At 40.7% G+C, this 21,897-nt stretch overlaps 1 protein-coding gene across 1 annotated transcript in view; it reads right to left on the bottom strand.

Moving 5' to 3' along the window:
* Window positions 1-318: 318 nt before the first annotated feature.
* LOC126471415 (uncharacterized) overlaps window positions 319-21,897 on the bottom strand; it is a 491,821-nt gene continuing 470,242 nt past the window's right edge. Inside the window, exons 15-16 of the mRNA XM_050099550.1 lie at window positions 12,912-14,078; window positions 319-4,123 (exon numbers count right to left, since the gene is read on the bottom strand). Coding sequence (XP_049955507.1) covers window positions 12,958-14,078 — 1,121 coding nt within the window. The 3' untranslated portion in view covers window positions 319-4,123; window positions 12,912-12,957. The remainder of the gene's footprint in view (window positions 4,124-12,911; window positions 14,079-21,897) is intronic.

Genomic DNA, 21,897 nt, shown 5'->3' with positions numbered 1-21,897 from the left:
CAGAATCATACTAACTTATTCCCGTGTAATAATTTCCTAATAAAATAAGTTTGCTAAATAATGTGCAGCACATTAGCATTGCAGTCGTCAAACTAAAGACAACAGCAGCAGCAGCAGTTAGCAGTTATTGTCCTAAAAGACAACTCCAAGTACCTTGACACAACAAAAGTGTTCCTGAATCATAATTTTTTCTGAAATGAAAACATGTGATACTTCAAGTAATAACATTTTTATTTCATATATAAGTTCTCAAAAAATTGTTGTTAAACTTTATATCTCTTCAATATATGTTTTAAACTAATTCTATTACTTCTTTAATTTGACAATTACAAACACATAAAATATTTGGTGTTTTAATTGTTTTTTCCAGTGTATGATATTTACTTAGGAATGTAAAATAGTAAAATGAACACACATGAGAATCTAACTGCTATTTTAAAATAACATTAAAACAGTTAACAACCTGGAGACTGTATTTAATCTTCTGAAAGTAAGACAAGCATTTCCTTCCTTGGAAACAAGAGTTGTTGCCAGTAGTAAAGTGTTCTGCTATGACTAATGAGTTTCCTCATTCCTTGTTGTACATGCAAACAGTATTGCTGAAGATCACATTTATCATAAAAATGATATAATTGCACATTCACACATGTTCTGTCACAGCCAATCAGTTTCTGTCCTCCTAAAAAGCTCACATGATGAAAACCATTTGTTGATGTTTTACAGATATTTATATAAAATGTTACATCATTTTTAGTTATATTTTACTAACATTCTAGTAACACAGCACCTTTGCCTTTTTAAATCTTTTGTGGCTGTAGCCCAACAAATCATTTAGGCATATGTCTCTGAACACATTATTGTAAGTTAATTACGTAAATACTCTTTTAACATATTAGTTAACCTTTTAATGACACATGGTATTTTTTGAAATTTAGTCACACTGATGTATTAGGTCTCCATACATTCACTGGTGATTTGGGGGATTTTACGGAGTTTGGAAAAATTTACATGGCTCAATATAAGTATATTATAAATTGACAAGGAGATGACAGGTGATTTCTGTCATTGTTCATTTGTTGTAAAAATACATGCCAGACTAAATTAGATACAAATCACAACCAAACAGAGCTATGTGCATGATACAAAGGTAAGGAAAGATATTGTTGAAAATTTCTGTACTGGAATGGAGGCTCTGAGCTAATCTTCATCTCTGAAAGTTGCTATGGCTTCAAGAGTATTTCTTTCAGAAGTATTCTTAGGCTATTGCAATTCACAAAGTTTTAAAAAATTCATTAGTAGTGGAGATAATATATAATTTGGTATGACTCTTGTAGATCATATTCTACACAAACATCTCGCAGAACACAGCTGCGTTATAAAAATGATAGATCTGGGTAGCATTGTTACAAGAATTATGAGGATGGAAGGTGGGCTCATGGAGAAGCAGGTGGATGGTGGGTGTGAAAGAGGGGAAGGGGGAGAGAAGGAAGAAAGTGGTAGCCTTACACAGAAATGAGATAGAAAATGCAAGTGAGCCTTTTAAACTATCAATGTATACCACAAAAAAAAACATTAATGTAGAATAGTCAGCATTAGTCTGAAAGTGGAAAAAAATTGTTATTTCATCTAATAGCAAGAGTTTACATCACACTGCATGACTAATGAGACTTCTGTTATATGAATTCTGTCATGACTGAACCTCTGTTGAATAGAATTGAGATGGATATAATGATTAAAAAATTATAAACTAGAAATTCAGTGTACTGTGAACAACAACCTTGTTTGTATGTAACCTATATAAAATGTTTCATCACAAAAGTTGTTGAAATTACATTGAATACTATTAAAAGAAATACAATGAGAAGCAGAAAAGCTTAAAAGTAAAGTGTTCAAAGCAACATGATGTACACAACCATGGTCCTCAACCATGCTCTACTACTCTGGCTCCTATGATATCAGTGTTGACAAAAATCAGAGAAAAGCTTCCTCTCAGCTTGAAAGCTGTAAAATAGTGAACCCATACAGTGAGGATATACAGAATAAGAGGACTGGAAATATAATGCTGAGAAATGTAGTAAAACACAGCAATTCCATTACAATTATTATTTGGCATTTGCACATACAAGATTTCAAAAGTTAAAATAAACTTAAGGACAAGGTGGAAGGTAACACGGATGAAAAGACTCTGAAGTAAAAGAGTAACTACAAGTTTAGCATGTTATGTTATGCTACTGGGAGCTGTGGGAAATCACCAAGAACTGACATTGTTTGTGTTATTAGAAGATACCATGTATGACATGCTGTGTGAACTGTAGTGAAATGGCTACCATGCAACTCTGAAAGTAATTTATCTGCACAAGCATTATAATCAACTGCAGGTTCATAGCATTTGTGTTGGGTGTTAAAAATCTGAATTCTTACAATGTCAGTCTCAAAATTAATATTCTCTCACCAGCAAATAGGAATAATCTAGAAAGGTCAACAGCTCTATAAAGTGGAAAAATAAACTTGAACAGTTTTGTATGTTAAATATAAAGTAGACATAAGCATTCCCATGAGAAAAAGATATTTTAACATCATAAATGTGGATGTTCTCAACATAATCTTGTTTTTAATTTTTCACACTGCAGCATAGGGACATTGTGAATCCCATCAGGTACTTATTGTATCATAGATACATTTCCTGGATAAATATGAACTACTAAATACAACGAAATATAAGAATGATTTGCAAGAAACTGTTATCAGACAAAACTATAAAAACATCACAAAATGAAGATGATAAAATGTCTTCTTAAAAATAACTAACAGTTGATAAGTGATTGTGACATGATTAGTTATGTACAACTGAAAATCACTGCCACTGAGTTTTTTGACCATGTTCTAATGGTCCCCTGTCAAAAATTTAAGTGTGAATATTTAAATTTTACTGGTGAATGAAACTGTCAACTTACCAAAGCTTTTTAAAAAAAGTGGTAGGAAATGCATACTCATGGCATGAAAGAATCTAAAGTTGCTGAAGCCAGGAAGTTAGAATGGAGGAAGTGTAGAAAACTGAATGTTCAGAAAGAGGTAAGAGTTGCTCATTACCCCACATTGTGAAACAAAACTTTTTATTTAGTGGGTCTCCACAGACAACACATTTCTTATTTGACTGTCTTGATCCATTGTGAATTTGAACTCGAACATCTTCTGCATTTTACTCCCAAATTAAATGCAAATAATTCTGGTTTCTTTCCTTCTTTGTGTTGACTTTGACTGCAATAAACACTTCTGTTCACTTGAAATTCCCTCAAGCAGCAGAATGTTCATCCCCTCACCTAACTCTACTTTCATGCTGAACATTCAAGTTCCTGCAGCTTATCCAAAAAAATTTGTCCATCTAAATATCAATGCGTGAGCAGCCTCCTTCTCATGATCTTGTACTGGGTTTTTGGAGTCCATCAACAACCTCTTGTGATAAGAAAATGATCTCCTAAGGTCATACAATGAGAAGACATTACCTTACTAACTATTCTCTCCACCCTAGGCATATTACCTAACTTCTTTCTCACCTAATATAAATAACACTACTGTAAGACCCTGTAAGCTTTTGGAATCTTATACAGCTGTCTGCCCTTCATTTGTTATGCCACTACAAATTTAGCTCAAACCACATCCTCCATTACTTTTCCAGACCCATCAGGGAAAGCTTTGATTTGAATTTCACTGCCTAACTATTTTTTTTTTAATTTCCTCATAGCACCAACAGCTTGGAGTCCTACAGCTGTAGTAGATACATTTATATGCTCTCCAATCCATATTAGTCATCATCCATTAATTAATTAATTCATGCTATTTCTTCACCTTCTTCTTTTTCTTATTTCTTCATATTTGAGCTTTTGGGACTCTTGTTTTTGGAAACTTATTCATTGTGTTAACTTCCTGATATGTTAAATATCTTCTCTTTAATGGCTTTCCATTAATATATTAGAAATTGAAGACAAATCATATCTGACATTTACCTGTCCTGTGTTTGATTTCTGTTCTCAACTGCAGCTTGTGTATTTCTCTTGGTTTTGGCTTCAGAGTACCTTTCACCTTTGTTGTCTACCGTTCATACCATCTCCCTGTTTCTCCCCATCTGTGGAAAAAGTAATCCCAGTACCAACTGCTTGAGATGCCTTACACTTTATTGAGTCAGTGTATATTCTATTTTTTTGCATCTTTCTAATGAATGCAGATTTCCTATCTTTTCAAAATGTGAGTTTCATTTGTATAGGATTTTATAAATTTCAGTTACTTAATTATAAAAATGAAACATTTAATTTTACTTCCTTTAAGGAAACACAGATAAGTACTGCCAAATACAAACTGAAACCAACATGTGAGATCGGTTTTACTTTGTGACACTAAACAAATGTTCAAGTGCTTTTGATCTTTCAAGTACTGTACTTTAAACTGGTAACACAAGTTTCCTTTTAATGGCTGCGAAGTGCCAGAGGTTCTCTGACGTGGTGGTCAGCCATGAGTGAAGGGGTTGTTGACTGGAGTGGGGCAAGCCAGAAGTGTGGTGGGCAAGGCATGCCTGTTGGGCCAAGAGAACTGGCTGGGAACAAGTTGTATGCTCAGTGCCCTGCTCAAGCAGTGTTACTGCAGAAGTATCAATGTTTGATTGGAAAATGTGATACCTGCATTTGTGGTGATGTAAGCATGTATGAAGCTGACATTTGAATTAAGGTATGACTATACTGTGCCTCTGCTGAGAATTTGCTGAAGAAGCCTCCTGGAACTGTTCATTGCCGTTTGTCATGGTCTACCCCTTGTGAAGTACCCCAAGACTGTTTGTAGTTTGGAGACAGGATTCAGAACTGTATAGTGGTCAGTCCTTTGCAGTATGTCAATGGTATCTTAAATGGAACACTAAAGGCATCCTCGCCATGCACCAGACTGATGGACTGGGATTTCTCTAATAGTTTTGTAGCAGTCTGATACTACTGCTTGTGTATTATTTGTTAGGCTGATGATATGTGTTGTTTCTAGTGTGTAACATATGCCTATTGCAGGTTAATGAAACCAGTGTCTATGTTGTATGTATATATGAGGGCATGATCTGTGTCAATGAACTCCATACACACATTATATGCTGATCAATTACTGGACTGGATAGTGGCAGCAGTTGAGGCATGCTTCAACAGAAAGGAAACATTACTTAGTATTCATTATATATGTCTGTATTTCACAGTTTTATAAAAGTAATAATTTTGTATTTTGTATTTGTGTTTTTAAAGATTCTTGTCTTAATAACATCCTGTTATGTCTTTGATTATCAGAAACTATATTATGGAAGTTAAAGGTTGGAAACTGGTTTTTGAAAAGATATTGCCACAGCAATTCAGCTTTTAGCAGCTTTATCCTGTTAGTCATCCTTATATCAACCTGCAGTCCTTACATTGTACTAGTTATACTATTTACACTTGGGATTACTATTGTGTAATATGATGAATACATTTGACCCTGTATTGTATACTTAACCAATCAGTTCCATGAATAATTATTTTTGGGCCCAATTCCCAGCTTCCATTACACTTTGGTAGGACAGCGAGCTCAATCGATTGAGGTGTAGTCATTGTAGTTACAGTAATATATTTGTTCTGTTGGTTGTTGAAAGCTGATCTGCCCTTCTTATTTCAGTATTTCCTGGGATCTGACTTGTTTGTGGCAAGGTGAGCTGATCTATCGATTGTGAAGAAGGAATATTGAAGTGGGAGGTATGGTTCATGAACAGATGAGAGTATTATGTCAGAGTCACAATACATCACCCATATGTAGGCTTTTGGACCTCGAGGAGGTAAGTCTTGATGCCGCCTCAATTTCTGCCGCATTTGAAAAAATTGTTGAAGTTCTGCAGGATAAAGATGATATTACTGCCAATCAGATGTATGCTTGTTTTGATCACTATTTAGACAGATGAATGATTGGGATGGGGTAGGTAAGACTCAGGCTCAAAAGTTACTAGCTTATAATAATTCGATTCAGAAATAATTCCAACTTAACAGCATTATTCAAATACCTGATGAGCTGGGAGAAGGAAGTAGTGATAAGAACGAAGTGGTGTGAAACATCCCAGAAACATTGTTTGCTGAAGTATCTAACCCATTACAGGAAATTCTCCTGGGGTGTGTTAAATTGTCATTGACATTAGTTGAACAAATAGTGTAACTGCTCTATTTCATGTCTGAATTTCAGGGAATGGCACAGGCATGTCAAATTATTGATGTTGATATGTTACACATTATGGTGGTAAATATACAGGAGTGCTTGTGTGGTGAAGTATTGCTCACCATAAAAGAAAATAATACTGGGGAACAATTTCAAGAAAAATTGTTAGCCTAATTCCACCTCATGCCTTACAAGAATTTATTTTCCAATATTACAAATGTGAACAAGGCCTTGATGAATCATTAATAAAATATGTGGAATGGTTTAGAAGATGAGTAGTAGATTTTGCTCTGCAATATATGGAGGAGGAGGTGATAATGCATATTTTAGGTGGATTAAACCCCAAAATGAGGCAATGTGCAGTATTTTGTGGGATTCCAAAAAGCTTCACACAGTTAGAAGAAATGTTAGGTACTGGCCACTGAATGTTTTGATACCCAAAGGGAGGTACAAGGTAGATACAGAACAGTGAGTGTGAATGGGAACATGTACGTGAAATGGAGTGGCACGGTAACACACAGGTCTGACCAGAATATTCGACACCTGCAAGAGTGGGTCGAGGAGTGTATAAATTGGTCTGCTGGGGCTATGGTGAGCAAGGACTAACGAAGCGTGAGTGTGCAGACACACAAAGGGAGTGGCAAGCATTACGACAATTAATTAATGGTTAGGGAAAGGTTATGAATGCGATTCATCTCAAGGAAGGTCTGTGGTTGCTGTATGTAAGTGCCGCCCTTAATGGGAAAGCTGTGTATGGGATGTCGGAACTAGGCAGTGTCATTCTGGTGGTTGATTATGATTGGTTTCTTAAATATAAGCATATATGCAAATGGGAAAGATTGAGGCCAGAGTCTGGAAAGTATTGGATGGCAAATAAAACTAACTGAAGAGTGAAGGGTTGTGTTACGATTGAAGTCAATGTTGGGGCATTTGCCTGTAAGATGATATGAAGGTATTAGAAAATTTAGTGACCAATTATATCTTCAGAGCTAACTGAACTGCTGAGGTGTGTTTAGATCCTGATTGGCCAACTGGTCATTTTTATTTTAAATTTTGTTCCCAAAGAATGTTCTCCTTTTGCCCACATGAACAAAAGGCTGTTGTGTTTGTCACAGGTGAGGCACAGAAGGGTGAAAATGGGGGTCAAGGTAAGGCTTAACTGTTGGAACAACAACTGGCCCACTTGGATGAGGTATTAAGGAAACAAATAAAAGGAGAGTGCACCAAGTATTCAGATGTTCTCATGGATAACTTGAGGGTTACCGGATTACTAGAGCACTGCATTGAATTATTGGATCAAGTACTGGTAAAGAGGCCACCTTATACATTACCTTCACCTACGGTGAAGCTTTTAAGGGAGCTAGTGGATAAGATGTTATAGAAGGGTGTCATTTGCCCCTCAAAATTACCTTATGCTGCACCTATGTTTTTGATGCCAAAGGCCAACAGTGAACATTGGCCAGTGGTTCACTACCAGAAGTTTAATAAAAAGGTCATGTTAAGGGCAATACCTCTTCCTGGCTTGCATTCAGTATTTGGATGGTTTAAGGGGGCTCATGTATTTACCAATCTTAACCTTAACAAGGCATATAATCAGATACCATTTGATGAAGCTTCCAAACCAGTAACAGCCTATGTTACTGACTGAAACCTGTTAGAGTTTAACTGAGTATTATTTGGCCTAGTGATAGGCACTGCTGTACTTTCCCAGTTCATGAACATGATATTTCTGGATATAAAGTTTGAATACTTCATTTGTTCTATTCAAGAGCATTTTCAAGATCTGTGTGAGGTATTTGAATATTTGAGAATGGCTGGGTTAATGGTCAATCCTACAAAGGTAGTATTTGCTGAATTATCTATGAAGTTCTTAAGACATACAGCAACAGCAGAAGATTTATATACTGATCCGGTGTGAGCAATTGAGAAATTCCAAACACCACACAATGTAAAGAAAGCAGCTCAGTCCATTAGGATGATAATTTTTTTAGGATATTCTTTGGTGGTTTTACTGAAATGCCAGCCCCATTGAATGAGCTTTTTAAAAAAGGGTGTAAATCGTACTGGGGGCATCTCAGTGGGCAGTGTTCGCCAGTCTGAAGAAAGCCTGAAAAACTTCCGTGGTGCTGGTACTACCCAATATCAATATGAGGAGCCTATTCTGGCATCTATATGGAATCAGATACTGTGTCTTTTCAGGAATATTAGAGAGTTGTAGGATCAGGGCCAGGATCTATGCCTAATCAAAGAGAGTTTGAAAAGAGATAACCACCATATGTAGTGAGGGACAGAGTTGTGTGCTGCAGAGAACATGGCTCAAAACAATTGGAGATTGTCACTCCTAACAAACTGCACCCATTGCTCTTCCATTATTTTCATGACTCACCTGTGAGTGGGCACTTGGGGATCTGGAAAACTGGGAAAAGATCAGGCACCAGTTCATCACGAGTGGAATGGATAAGGAGATCCACAAGGCAGTAGTGACCCGTGAAGTCTGTGCCATCAGTACATCAGCATGGAATAGTAAGGTGAGATTCTTGGCATCCAAGGTAGTGGAGAAGCCTTTCCAATGAATGTATATTGACTATGTGGGTCTTCTGCCTTGGTCAGTTAGTGGTAATAAATTTATTCTCATTTGTGTAGACATGTTTATGCAATTTGTTTGGTTGTTACCAACCTGAACTGCTAACATTCAGATAGTTATTCAGAATTTACAAGGCATTTTTAGAATATTTGACATATCCCAATGTTTGGCGACAGGTACGTAGTGCGGGACAGAGTCATATATTGCAGAGAATGTGGCTTAAAATAATTGAAGATCATCACTCCTAAGAAACTGTGCCCATTGCTCTTCCATTATTTTCATGACTCACCTGTGGGCGGGCACTTGGGAATCTGGAAAACCGGGAAAAACATCAAGCACCAGTTCATCAGGAGTGGAATGGATAAGGAGATCCACAAGGCAGTAGTGGCCTATAATGTCTGTGCTATTAGTAAGTCAGCACGGAATAGTAAGGTGGGATCCTTGGCATCCAAGGTAGTGGAGAAGCCTTTCTAATAAATGTGTATTGGTTTTGTGGGTCCTCTGACTTGGTCAGTTAGCGGTAATGAATTTATCCACGTTTACTCAATTTGTTTTGTTTTTATCAAACTGAACTGCTAACACTCAGATAGATATTCAGAATTTAAAGGCATTTTTGGAACATTTGACATATTCCTATGTTTGGTGACAGATATGTAGTGAGGGACAGAGTCATATGTTGCAGAGAATGTGGCTCAAAACAATTGAAGATCATCACTCCTAAGAAACTGTGCCCATTGCTTTTCCATTATTTTCATGACTCACCTGTGGGCGGGCACTTGGGAATCTGGAAAACGATGGTAAAGATCAGGCACCACTTCATCAGGAGTGGAATGGATAAGGAGATCCTCAAGGTGGCCTGTGGTGTCTGTGCCATTAATAAGTCAGCATGGAATAGTAAGGTGGGACTCTTGGCATCCAAGGTAGTGGAGAAGTCTTTCCAATGAATGTATATTGACTATTTGGGTCCTCTGCCTTGGTCAGTTAGCGGTAATAAATTTATTCTCATTTGTGTAGACATGTTTATGCAATTTGTTTGGTTCTTACCAACCTGAGCTGCTAACACTCAGATAGTTATTCAGAATTTACAAGGTGTTTTTGGAACATTTTACACACCCCAATGTTTGGTGACAGATAATGCTGCCACCTTTACATCTACCAAGTTAAAACAATTTCACTTTGGTATGGGAATCTGTCACCTTACAACAACACCCTATTATCCTAACCCTCCATATGCAGATATAATTAATCACATTTTGAAATCTGCATTAATAGCATACCATAGTAGCAATCAAGGTGGACGGAACTGTTTGTTGCCATGGCTCACAATGGCCTTCAGTACTGCTCAGCACAAGAATCATAAGGCTGCTCTGGCTGATCTCATGTTGGGTTATAGGTTAGCCAACCCCCTCTGCAGTTTGTGGTCCATTGAGGACTTATTACTGGAGAACATGGATTCTTGTCAGGTGACTGCAAAGTGACGCTCACCAAAAAGGAATATTCTGTGAACTACAAAAGAGAACAAAAACGCTATAATCGAGGAAGGCAGCCAGACACTTATCTTACTGGGGACCAGGTGTTCATTAGGAACTATCATGGAGCCAGTAAGGCATTGGAGAGATTCAGAAAAAACTTTTTACCATGTTTGAAGGGACCCCTGGAGTTCATTGGATTTCTTACACTGTTACAGTGAATTTAGGGGACCTTGGATCTAGTCAACAGATTAGAGCTCATCTCTTCCACATAAAACTGGACTCTTGGGGCAAGTATGGGCTCTTTGGCGATTGCCAAAATCAAGAGGGGGGGGGGGGGGGGTGGGCGAGTATATGACAAGTTGGGACTTATTGATAGTCACATCAAAGGGCAATGACCTCTCTTCAGCCTGATCATTGCCAGAGATTCTTTGGCACAGAGGTCAGCAGCAAGTGAAGGGATTGTCAACTGCAGTGGGGCAAGCCAGAAGCATGTGGCTGAGATGTGCCTGGTGGGCCACAAGAATGGGACAGAACAAGTGGTGTACTCGGGTGCCCTGCTCAAGCAGCGTTATAGCAAAAGTATCAATGCCTGATCGGAAAATGTGATACCTGCATTTGTCATGATGTAAGCACATACAAAGCCAATGTTTGAATTACGTACGATTGTACTGTGCCTCTGCTGAGAGTTTAATGAAGAAGCCACTCGGAAATGTTCACTGCTGTTTGTCACAGTCTGTTTCCTGGGAAATACCCCAGGTACTATTTGTTGTTCAGAGACAAGGTGCTGAATTGAATAATGGTCAGTCCTTTGCAATGTGTCAATGGTATTCTAAAAGAAACACTAAAGGCATCCCCACAAGGGGTGTATGTGTGCTTATATTATTTGCTAGAACTTACAGCATATTTATTTGGGTGGTGAAAAACAAGTGACATGTCAGAGATTGGTTGACATTTTTGCAAGCACTGTGTGGTAAGTAAAGTTACAATTCTACAATGCACTGAAAATAATTTCATGCAAATTTAAATGTTTCATACTGCCATCAACACAGCAATATTTAGAATGTACGACGTAGAGTACTCCACATAAAGTGCCGCTGTCACTTGGCAACAAATAAAAATAAATATCAGATCTCATACCTTGAAATAAAACACTTTACATGAAAATGCAAGGGAAGACTGGTGCTGTGTTACCTTAAATTGAATTGTATTCATGGTCAAAGGACACTCAGTATCTTTTCTCATTTCAAAGAGGTAGCTTGTATTTTTAGGTACCATAGTAAAAAGAAATTTATTGTACTTGCATATAGCCATATCTTAAGTAAGTAAGTGAGTGAGTGAGTGAGTGAGTGAGAGAGTAAGTAAGTAAGTAAGTAAGTAAGTAAGTAAGTAATAAAGGATATTAGTAAGTAAATGAACCTAAGAGTGACAGGAATAAAGTAATAATCACATAGCTGATTTACTGGAACCATTTATGAATACAATATATTCATTTATATTTGAGCATTAATTTCAAGTACCACTTTTTGTTTCATTAGTGATTTTGTTGTACACTTGAAAATTCATGGTTCTGTAGGGTAAAATAATGATAAATAGGCCATGTATATACAAATGCATATCAAACATATTAATTTAGCTGTCCTACGCTAAAAAAGACAAAAGGAACTCTAAGGAGAGATAGCCATTTATAGAATGATTACAAAGAATGCAATATAATGACAGAAAAGGTTTACCATTGATATTTGAAATTATTTCTGCCATTGTATATTATTCGTTAAAGAGCAGTCATGGTATACATCCTCAAAACTCTGAAAATATTTAACAAAATTTAATTCATATAAAATATCTGTGTGAATGACCACTCACTGAGCACAAACTGCCATTTGTCATAGCAACTCAATTTAAAATTCCATAAAGTTACATGGTCAATCATTTTTTTAGAGTGTATACCACAACTGCTACATGAATGTACAAAAAGTGTACATAGAGGCCTTAATCTATTTTTGTCATGTTCTACATTAAAAGAGTTGCATTTCCTGGGAAAGGAGTACATTCTGTTTCTGTTTTTTTTTTAAGTAGTAACAATTTTAAAACAATAGTGTGAAGGAAACCCAGATTTCTTTGATGGTTTGTATAAAATGTACAGTTCCATATCTGTTTCTGCACTTTTAATTACCTATGCAGTAGCTACTCTTTCTATGTACTACACATCAGTGATAAAACAGAATATCATTGCTGAAATTGAACTGTTACATTCTAAACTACAAAAATCAATATAATATTGACCAGTTACCATGAGTCTTCATTATAAATAATTACTACCATCGTTATTACAACTGACATATAAAATGGTTTCCCAAAACAAGAGGTTCCATGAAATTTGTGTTACAGTAGATAATGATTCTTGGCTCTGCAAGACTTTCAACATTTAATTGAAGAGATTTAAGATCTACAGTCAAATAAACAAAAAGAAAGTATAAATAGTATGAGCTCTTTTTGCATAAGAATAGAAGTGTGCGACATTATTCACAGTCAAGATACGTATGTCACTTATGACTATGTATCCAGTCAGAGATAGCATTTATTGACATCCTTCTACAATTGTTAACAGAATCATGAACACTGTTTATAGATAGCAAAAGTTTCAAACTGCTTACCGACAAATAAGATCCTTCCTTCATAAGCTTCTGAAATACTTTTATTTTAGTTGCCGCTAGACTTTGACTGAGACTGCTTCCTTTGTTGCTGCATTTGCTGTGTTCTTGTTTCCTGAACTGCTGCAACCAATGTTCTTACTGCTTCTTCATGGCCCTCAAAGCTGTCTGCTTTCTTCAGGGCTCCTCCTTCTCCCCTGGTCCCAGCTGTACTCTGGCCTCCCCCATCACTCTGTGGTCTGCATTCAAAGCCACCTCTAAATGCATCAGGATCTCTACAAAATTTACTGTAGCTCTCTCTTTGCTCTTCAGTGCTCCGTTTCTTTGGAGGAAATGTTTCCCATGATCTTTGTTTCTGCATTAACCTGGCTTTGGTTGCTTTACTACTAGTTCCAATGACTACAACTAATGTTTTTCTATCTCCTAAATCCATTGATGATCTTCTGCTATTAACCGAAACTGTGCTTAATGTCAAACTTTCACAAGAATTCTGTTTTTTGGACTTATCTTCTCCAGTTTGTTCCTCTGGAGTATAAAATACATTATCTTCTGTGTCAGATGCTGGGTACATCCTAACCATTTTACTGAAATGACCCCTCTGCCTGTGGGGTGATGACGGTGTGCTAGCTACAGCACTAGGTTCACGATGCACCATAGCTCTTACAGCTTGCTTTGTTACACTTCCCCCTACTGAACCATCACTGACAGGTGATGTTGTAGCAGTTGCATCAAATATTCTTTGATATTCACTTTCTTCATTTACCATTCCTGCTCTGTCCTCTACTTTATCACCAACTGATCCTGGGCGAATGGCACGTCCCACCATTGTAGCTCGACCCATTGTATCGTGCAACTTGTCTTTTAAGTGACTGTCGAGCCTTTCACGTCCGTCCGTGCATGCTGCAGTCCCCATCAAATCAGGTGCTGTCATGTCTTCGTGGTGAGACTGAGGTCTCCTGGAGGATGTTGGTGGGGGAGGAGGAGGCAAATGATGGTGTGTATGAAGATTTGAACTGAGAGATTGTTCAGAAACTACACAAGGATCAGATCTATCACTATCCCTTGAACCTAAGACTTTCCCACTTATAGTATGGTAGAAGGAAGCAACTTTTGACGATCCTTCACGAGAGGTAGTGCTACCGTACCGACAAGATGAAGATTCCATTTTACCTGTGGAGTAAAGATTTATTATTTAATATCTGTTATCTGTTACTAAAAGTCAAAAATAGGACAGAAGATAATACAAAATGATTTTGAATTTGATCAGAGCTTAGCATTGATGAATTTTGGTTTAGAAGTAATGCATCACTCCTGTCCTCAAATAGAATCTTCAGTTTTATTCGTTTCTTTGACATTCCATATACAGAACTTACACGAGTTCTTACTGATGTACATGTTTCCTGAGGTAAAGTCTGATTCCACTTTTTACTGCCTTAAGTTATTATCATTCAGATCACTAAAATGTCTATGGAAACTCATAAAACTGTAGAATTCTGAATATATTTGAAATTCTTAATGTAAACATGCAACTGGTACATCTTCAGTTACTTCTAGTGACTGTTTTGTTAGATGTGTGCAAAATCTATTTCTATCTTTACTTTGATAATGTTTTAGAGCATTCTAATAATAAATGTGGATTCAGACAGTTCTGAAACAGAGAGAATAACCTTTTGGGGATATGGAGGCTCAGTCCTAAGAATAAAGAAACTGATTAGTGGCAGTATTATGAAAAGGGTATGTTGAGTCACAGACAGGCACAACAAAAAGAATGCTAAACAAGCAATCTTTTGGCCAAAAGACCTTCTTCTGAAGTAGACAACACACAAACAAACAAACAACACAGACACACACGCACACACACACACACACACACAAGCCCATTTCACATATGATCACTACCTCTGGTTGCCGAGACCAGACTGTGAGCAACGGCGCATGTGGGAGAGGCAGCCTGGGTGGTGCGGTAAGGAGGAGGCTGGAATGGGAAGGGGGAGGGATAGCAGCATAGGGGTCGGGGACAGTAAAGTGCTGCTTGTGGGAGCATACAGGGACATGGTGGGCAGAGGTTTGGGCAGCTAGGTGCAGGTGGAAGGTTAGACAGAGGGTTGGCAGGGTGGGTGGGGGGGGGGGGGGGGAGTGGAGAAGGAGAGAAGTAAATAAGACTGTGAGTGTGTTGGAATAGAATACTATGTAGTACTGGAGTGGGAACAGGGAAGAGGCTAGGTGGGTCAAGCATAGACTAACAAAGGTTGAGGCCAGGAGGGTTAAGGGAACATGTGACATATTGTAAGGAAATTTCCCACCTCTGCAATTCAGAAAAGCTGGTGTTGGCAGGGCAGGGAGGATCCAGATGGTGCAGGCAGTGAAGCAGTCACTGAAATGCAGCATGTTGTGTTGTGCAGGATGCTCAGCAACTGGGTTGTTGAGCTGTTTTCTGTCCACAGTTTGTTGGTGGCCGTTCATGCAGACAGACAACTTTTTGGTTGTCATGCCCACATAGACTGCAGCACATCAGTTGCAGCTTAAATTTTAGATCACATGACTTTTTTCACATACAGCCATGCCTTTGAAGGGATAGGTGATGCTTGTGACCAGGTTGGAGTAGGTGATGGTGATAAGACACAGGGGACAGGTTTTGCATCTAGGTCTATTAGAGAGATATGAGCCAGGAGGCAAGGGGTTGGGAGCAGGGGTAGAGTAGGCATGGGCAAGGATATTGTGCAGGTGTAGTGGGTGGTGAAATACCACTATGGGAGGGGTGGGAAGGATAGTGAGTAGGACATTCCTCATTTCAGGATACTACGAGAGGTAGTCGAAATGGCACTGAGTCACAAGGGGAGTGCTCCTTTGTCAGACTTTTGGAGGTGGTATGTGATTGAAGAGATAAGGCACACTGCACATACATTTCTATGAACCTTAGCCTCTCGATATCCTATTCCTTTTGTCTAAGTAGAGAAGAAAATATGACTGTTGGTATGCCCTGAAATGTCTCTAATCACTCATATCTTTTCCTCAAAATACTGCATTATGACTTTTACACAGTATTGATTTGACTGTAATGTGATCTTGTAGGATTACACTATGTACAATGAGTGTATGTACAATAAAGGACACAACAGGGATACAAAACATGCAGTATCACATATTTTACTCATAGCAACAATTCTGATCAGACTTGCTAACACAAATGATAACATACACAATTACTAAAAAATTTATTATCAGATGAATTTTAACACTATAAGATTCCTTACCATCAGATAGACCTTAAGCATCTACAGAAAGTTCCTGTATTTTTATAAGCAGACTACTTATTAACTTGATACCATAGTACCAAGGCTCTTTTAAAAGGTGGGGATGTAGACAGTGTCACATATGGATGTTGGATCAGTCTAGGAGGCGTGCACAGATGGTCTAATAGCAAGGTGATTGCTCACAATAAGTTGGAAATCCAGGTTCCCTTAAGCATCTACAGAAAGTTTCTGTATTTTTGTACGCAGACTACTGGGTCAGTCCAGGAGGTGTGCACAGATAGTCTAATAGCATGGTGACTGCTTGCAATAAGTTGGAAATCCAAGTTCAAGTCATGGTCTAGCAAAAATTTTCATGCCACCAACATGTGAACATCTGCACCTAATACAGCTGACATCAAGTTATTCACATTTAGTGACTTTATTTAGATCTACCTTTTACAAGAGTTGTCAATTGGTGGGATATGCTTCTTAACTGGTTTATCTGAATGTTCTGACTATGGACACTTGTTTAGAACCTGTTAGAACTTCAAGTTTAACACATATATTTCGGAACGACACAACAACACATATAAGTCACAGAGTAAGTTGACAAGTAAGACATGTGTACACGTTATCATTCGAATGAGCACTGAGTCCCAGTCTAGCGGCCACTGCTCGGCTGGCTGCTTAGGTGGCGCAGCTGCTGCATGGCTGGCAGACAGCGCCGCACGTAGAGGACGTGCGTAATTGCGTGGCGGCACTTTGAATGATCGGCGAGTCACAACACTTTTCCCCCCTTTGAAATTGTTGCACTGGTCTTGATGGAGGTGTCCTGGAGATGGCTAACGTCCATAGGCGTTGTTTGACTCACCGTAAAGTCTCGAGGAGGAGGCTTCCCGTACGGACGGAAGTGTCACCGATGATAACGGGTCGAGATGACAGGAGATGTAGGGGTCGAATCTGCTGAGGCCCCATGCACCAATCTGCCCATTGCGGCAAGTCCAGTTGATATGACAGGAGACATGGGCGATGTGTCGGCGTCCGTTGGAGGAGGAGGCAAGTAGATTTGCTCTGACAGAGGATGGTCCTCCGGTTCCTGCATGGGCACGTCTCCTGGTGGCGTCCGTTCTGGTGCTGGCATCGCGATGACGGTGAGAGGGCTGCGTTGTGAGTATTGTGAGCTGCCAAGATCCCGAGCGTCAGGTAGAGCCAAAGGTGGTGTGGCGGCATTCGGAACAGGTGTTGCTGGCGCCCGAGGCCGAAGCTGGTCCGAATGACGCACTGCAACACCCGTGTCCATCTGGATTTCATACAGGCGTCTGCCACGGTGTCTTAAGATGTGGCCCGGGCTCCATTTTGGCCGCCTGCCATATCCCCGTACCCAGACGAGGTCGTCGGAGGTGAACCGGCCAAGTGAAGGCACCCGCGGCCGTGAGGTGGGAGGCCGCAGAAGATGAAGTAGCGTGCGGGGCTGTCAGCCATGTAAGAGCTCAGCCGGGCTGTGGTCGCCCATGGGGGTAAAACAGTAAGGCGCCAGAAACTGGAGAAGCGCATCATCAGCAGCAGAAGAAGTCAGAAATTTCCGCATCTGAGCCTTAAATGTGCGGACCAGTCGTTCAGCCTCACCGTTGGATTGTGGATGGAATGGCGGGGCCGTGACATGCGTAACGCCGTGACGAGCACAAAAATCCACAAATTCGGAAGAGGCAAATTGCGGACCATTATCAGTAACAAGAGTAGAGGGGAGGCCTAGAAAAAATGCGGGCGAGAGCACTGGTGGTTGCCGCAGTGGTAGGTGACGTGCAACGGACAATGAAAGGAAAGTTAGAGTAGGCGTCAATTATGAGGAGCCAATAAGTACCTAAAAAGGGTCCTGCAAAGTCAGCATGAATGCGCTCCCAGGGCTTCTCAGGCGAAGGCCACGGTGACAAAGATGACTTCGGGGCAGCGGCCTGTGATGCACAAAGGCCGCAGGCAGCGACCATGTGTGCTATTTCAGAGTCGATGCTAGGCCAGTACACATGACAGCGCGCCAGAGATTTTGTGTGTGACACACCCCAGTGCCCTTGGTGAAGGAGGCGCAAGACCGAAGCACGCAAAGACACAGGTACCACAACACGTGCCGAAGCATTGTTAGTGGAGAGGAGGATAACACCATCCCTAGCCGTGAGGCGGTAGCGCAAACTGTAGTAGTTCCGCAACGGATCAGAAGTCTTAGCAGATGGGTGATCTGGCCAACCCTTCTGAATACAGCGTAAAACCTGGGAGAGGGTAGGGTCAGAACCTGTAGCAGCCGCCAGCCTGTCCCCAGTGATGGGGAACCCGTCCACAACCCGCTGCTCGGCAACATCCAGGTGGAAACACAAAAGTTCGTCCCTATCGAATGCCTGATCAGGACCCATGGGAAGGCAAGACAGAACATCAGCATTTGCATGTTGAGCCATTGGCCAGAAATGAATCTCATAATTGAAACGGGACAAGTAAAGAGCCCAACGCTGGAGGCGGTGTGCAGCCTTGTCGGGAAGTGACGTTGATGGATGAAACAAGGAAACAAGTGGTTTGTGATCCGTAACAAGATGAAATTTTGAGCCATAGAGAAAAACACCAAACTTATGAAAAGCATAAATGATGGCCAAAGCTTCTTTCTCAATTTGAGAATACTTTTGTTGGGCATCCGTGAGCGTTTTGGAGGCATAAGCAATGGGTTGTTCCGAACCGTCAGAAAAATGGTGCGCAAGGACTGCACCGACCCCGTATTGAGAGGTGTCTGTGGCAAGAACAAGATGTTGGCCAGGTCAATAAGTAGCCAGGCATGGGGCCTGTTTCAGCATAGCCTTCAACTTCTGGAAAGCCGCGTCACATGACGAGGACCAATGAAAAGGCACGTTTTTATGCAACAGGCGATGCAACGGCTGAGCCACCGAAGCTGCAGACGGTAAAAACTTGTGATATTATGCTATTTTCCCCAAGAAGGCCTGCAGTTCCTTAACAGATGTAGGGCGAGGAAGGGCATCGATTGCAGCGACAGTTTGTTGAAGCAGACGAATACCATCCCGAGAGAGTTGAAACCCCAAGTACGTGATAGATGCCTGAAAAAATTGTGATTTCTGAAGATTACACTTAAGACCGGCAGTCTGTAAGACATGAAAAAGTGTGCGGAGGTTCTGAAGATGTTCTTCAGTGGTGGAGCCAGTGACAACAATGTCGTCCATGTAATTGATACACCCAGGGACAGGGAGCAATAATTGTTCCAAGAATCGCTGAAAGAGAGCAGGGGCAATAGCAACCCCAAATGGCAAGCGTTGGTATTGATAGAGGCCGAAAGGTGTGTTAAGGACCAGAAACTGCTGGGAAGCAGTGTCGAGAGGAAGTTGATGATAAGCTTCTGACGGGTCAATTTTAGAAAAATACTGGCCTCCAGCAAGTTTAGTGAACAGTTCTTCAGGACGGGGCATAGGGTAAGTGTCGATGAGGCATTGAGCATTTACAGTGGCTTTGAAATCGCCACAGAGACGAATATCACGATTTGGCTTAGCAACTACAATGACAGGAGAGGACCACTCACTGGAACTGACAGGAAGCAAGACCCTTGAAGCAGTGAGACGATCCAACTCCCATTTTACCCGATCATGAAGGGCCACAGGAATGGGCCGTGCCCGAAAAAACTTAGGCCGAGCAGTGGGTCTGAGCATGATATGAGCTTCAAAGTTGTTTGCACGGCCTAACCCAGGAGAAAAAAGGGACGAAAATGTCGTCGACAAGGAATCCAGTTGAGCATAAGGAATAGCATCAGAGACAATATTGACAGAGTCATCTATGGAGAACCCAAAAATGCGAAAGGTATCGAAACCAAAAAGATTTTCTGCGTTGCTCTGGTCGACCACAAATATGGGAACAGTGCGAATGATGGATTTGTAAGATACCTCAGCATTGAACTGTCCCAAGAGAGAAATCTTCTGTTTATTGTATGTCCGTAATTGCCGAGTGACAGGGGACAGGAGTGGAGAACCCAGCTGAAGATACGTCTGAGAATTAATTATAGTGGCAGCAGAACCGGTATCCACTTGCATGCAAACATCTCGACCAAGGATTTGGACAGTGAGGAATAACTTCCCTGAAAGGGAAGAAGTGCAACTGACAGACAACACAGAATCAGAATCAGCGTCATGTTCATGAACATCATGTATGCGGTCAGATTTGCAAATGGAAGACACATGACCTTTCTTTTTGCAATTTTGACACACAGCCCAATGTTGGGGACAATCCTCGTGTGAATGTTTCGTAAAACACCGCGGACATGAAGGAAGTTGCCGGGGGTTTTGCTGCAGTTTCTTAGTGGGTTGTTTACGGCTAGGCCGAGGCTGCGTGTGGGAGCGCACTGCGGCCACGTCGGCCGGCGTCGTCAACAGCGCACAGAGGTTGTATTTCCCCGACATCACCCCACGCCTCTATTTGCGTCCCAGCGGCGCGAGAAATTTCAAAAGACTGTGCAATGGAGAGAACTTCATCTAGAGTCGGATTCTCCAACTGAGGGGCACGTTGCCGAACTTCTTTGTCGGGCGCTGACCGGATAATAGCATCCCGTACCATGGAATCAGCATAGGATTCTTTGTGAACGTCAGTAACAAATTGACACTTTCAACTGAGGCCGTGAAGTTCAGCAACCCAAGCGCGATAGGATTGATTTGGTTGTTTTTGACAACAATAAAAGGCAACACGAGAGGCTACCACATGCGTTTGCTTTTGAAAATAGACAGACAGAAGTGAGCACATTTCAGCAAAGGACAAAGATGCAGGATCCTTCAAAGGAGCCAAATGCGACAACAACCGATACATTTGAGGTGAAATCCAGGAAAGGAACAGAGACTTACATGGTTGTTCATCCGTGACATGAAATGCCAAGAAGTGCTGTCGAAGACGTTTTTCATAATCAGACCAGTCTTCCGCCGTCTCGTTGTAAGGAGGAAAAGGAGGTATAGCCAACGACGAGAAACGCCACGCATTTGACGCCGCGACGAAATCGCAAATCGCCGCTGTTAGAAGCATTTGCTGTTCAAGGAGATTTTGCAATAGTTGCTCTACAGTAGCCATGGAACCCTGTGAGTCAATGGTGAAAAGGAAAAATCCACTACCTCATCGCCAATTGTTAGAACTTCAAGTTTAACACATATATTTCGGAACGACACAACAACACACATAAGTCACAGAGTAAGTTGACAAGTAAGACATGTGTACACGTTATCATTCGAATGAGCACTGAGTCCCAGTCTAGCGGCCGCTGCTCGGCTGGCCGCTTAGGTGGCGCAGCTGCTGCATGGCTGGCAGACAGCGCCGCACGTAGAGGACGTGCGTAATTGCACGGTGGCACTTTGAATGATTGGCGAGTCACAATAGAACCCACTCTGAATTACCTTTTGTCATTTATGTTATTGTTGAATAAAATTGTATCAGTTTTCAGGCTGCCTCATTTTGAGTAAAACACCTGAGTTTTCAATGCTTATCTCCACCATCACTGTAAGGAGTAAAAACCTCTGACTGCTGGGGCCAGCATCCACTTATATAGGCATGATTGCAGCTATATGCACCAATCAGAAAGTGCCAAAACTACATATTTAACTGGAAGATGAGTTGCACAGCTGATAGTAGCTCTGGCCTGCCACTGGACTGAATGACGTCAATTGGCATGAAGGGCTGGTGCCACATTTGAAACTGCTGCTCCCACCTCCCTACAAGCATCAAGCACCCATCTTTGCTTT

Source organism: Schistocerca serialis, chromosome 3 (genome assembly GCF_023864345.2).
Source record: "Schistocerca serialis cubense isolate TAMUIC-IGC-003099 chromosome 3, iqSchSeri2.2, whole genome shotgun sequence".
NCBI classification, from domain to species: Eukaryota; Metazoa; Arthropoda; class Insecta; order Orthoptera; family Acrididae; genus Schistocerca; species Schistocerca serialis.
Note: the sequence above shows the minus strand (reverse complement) of the source record. Positions and strands in the feature narration are given on the sequence as shown.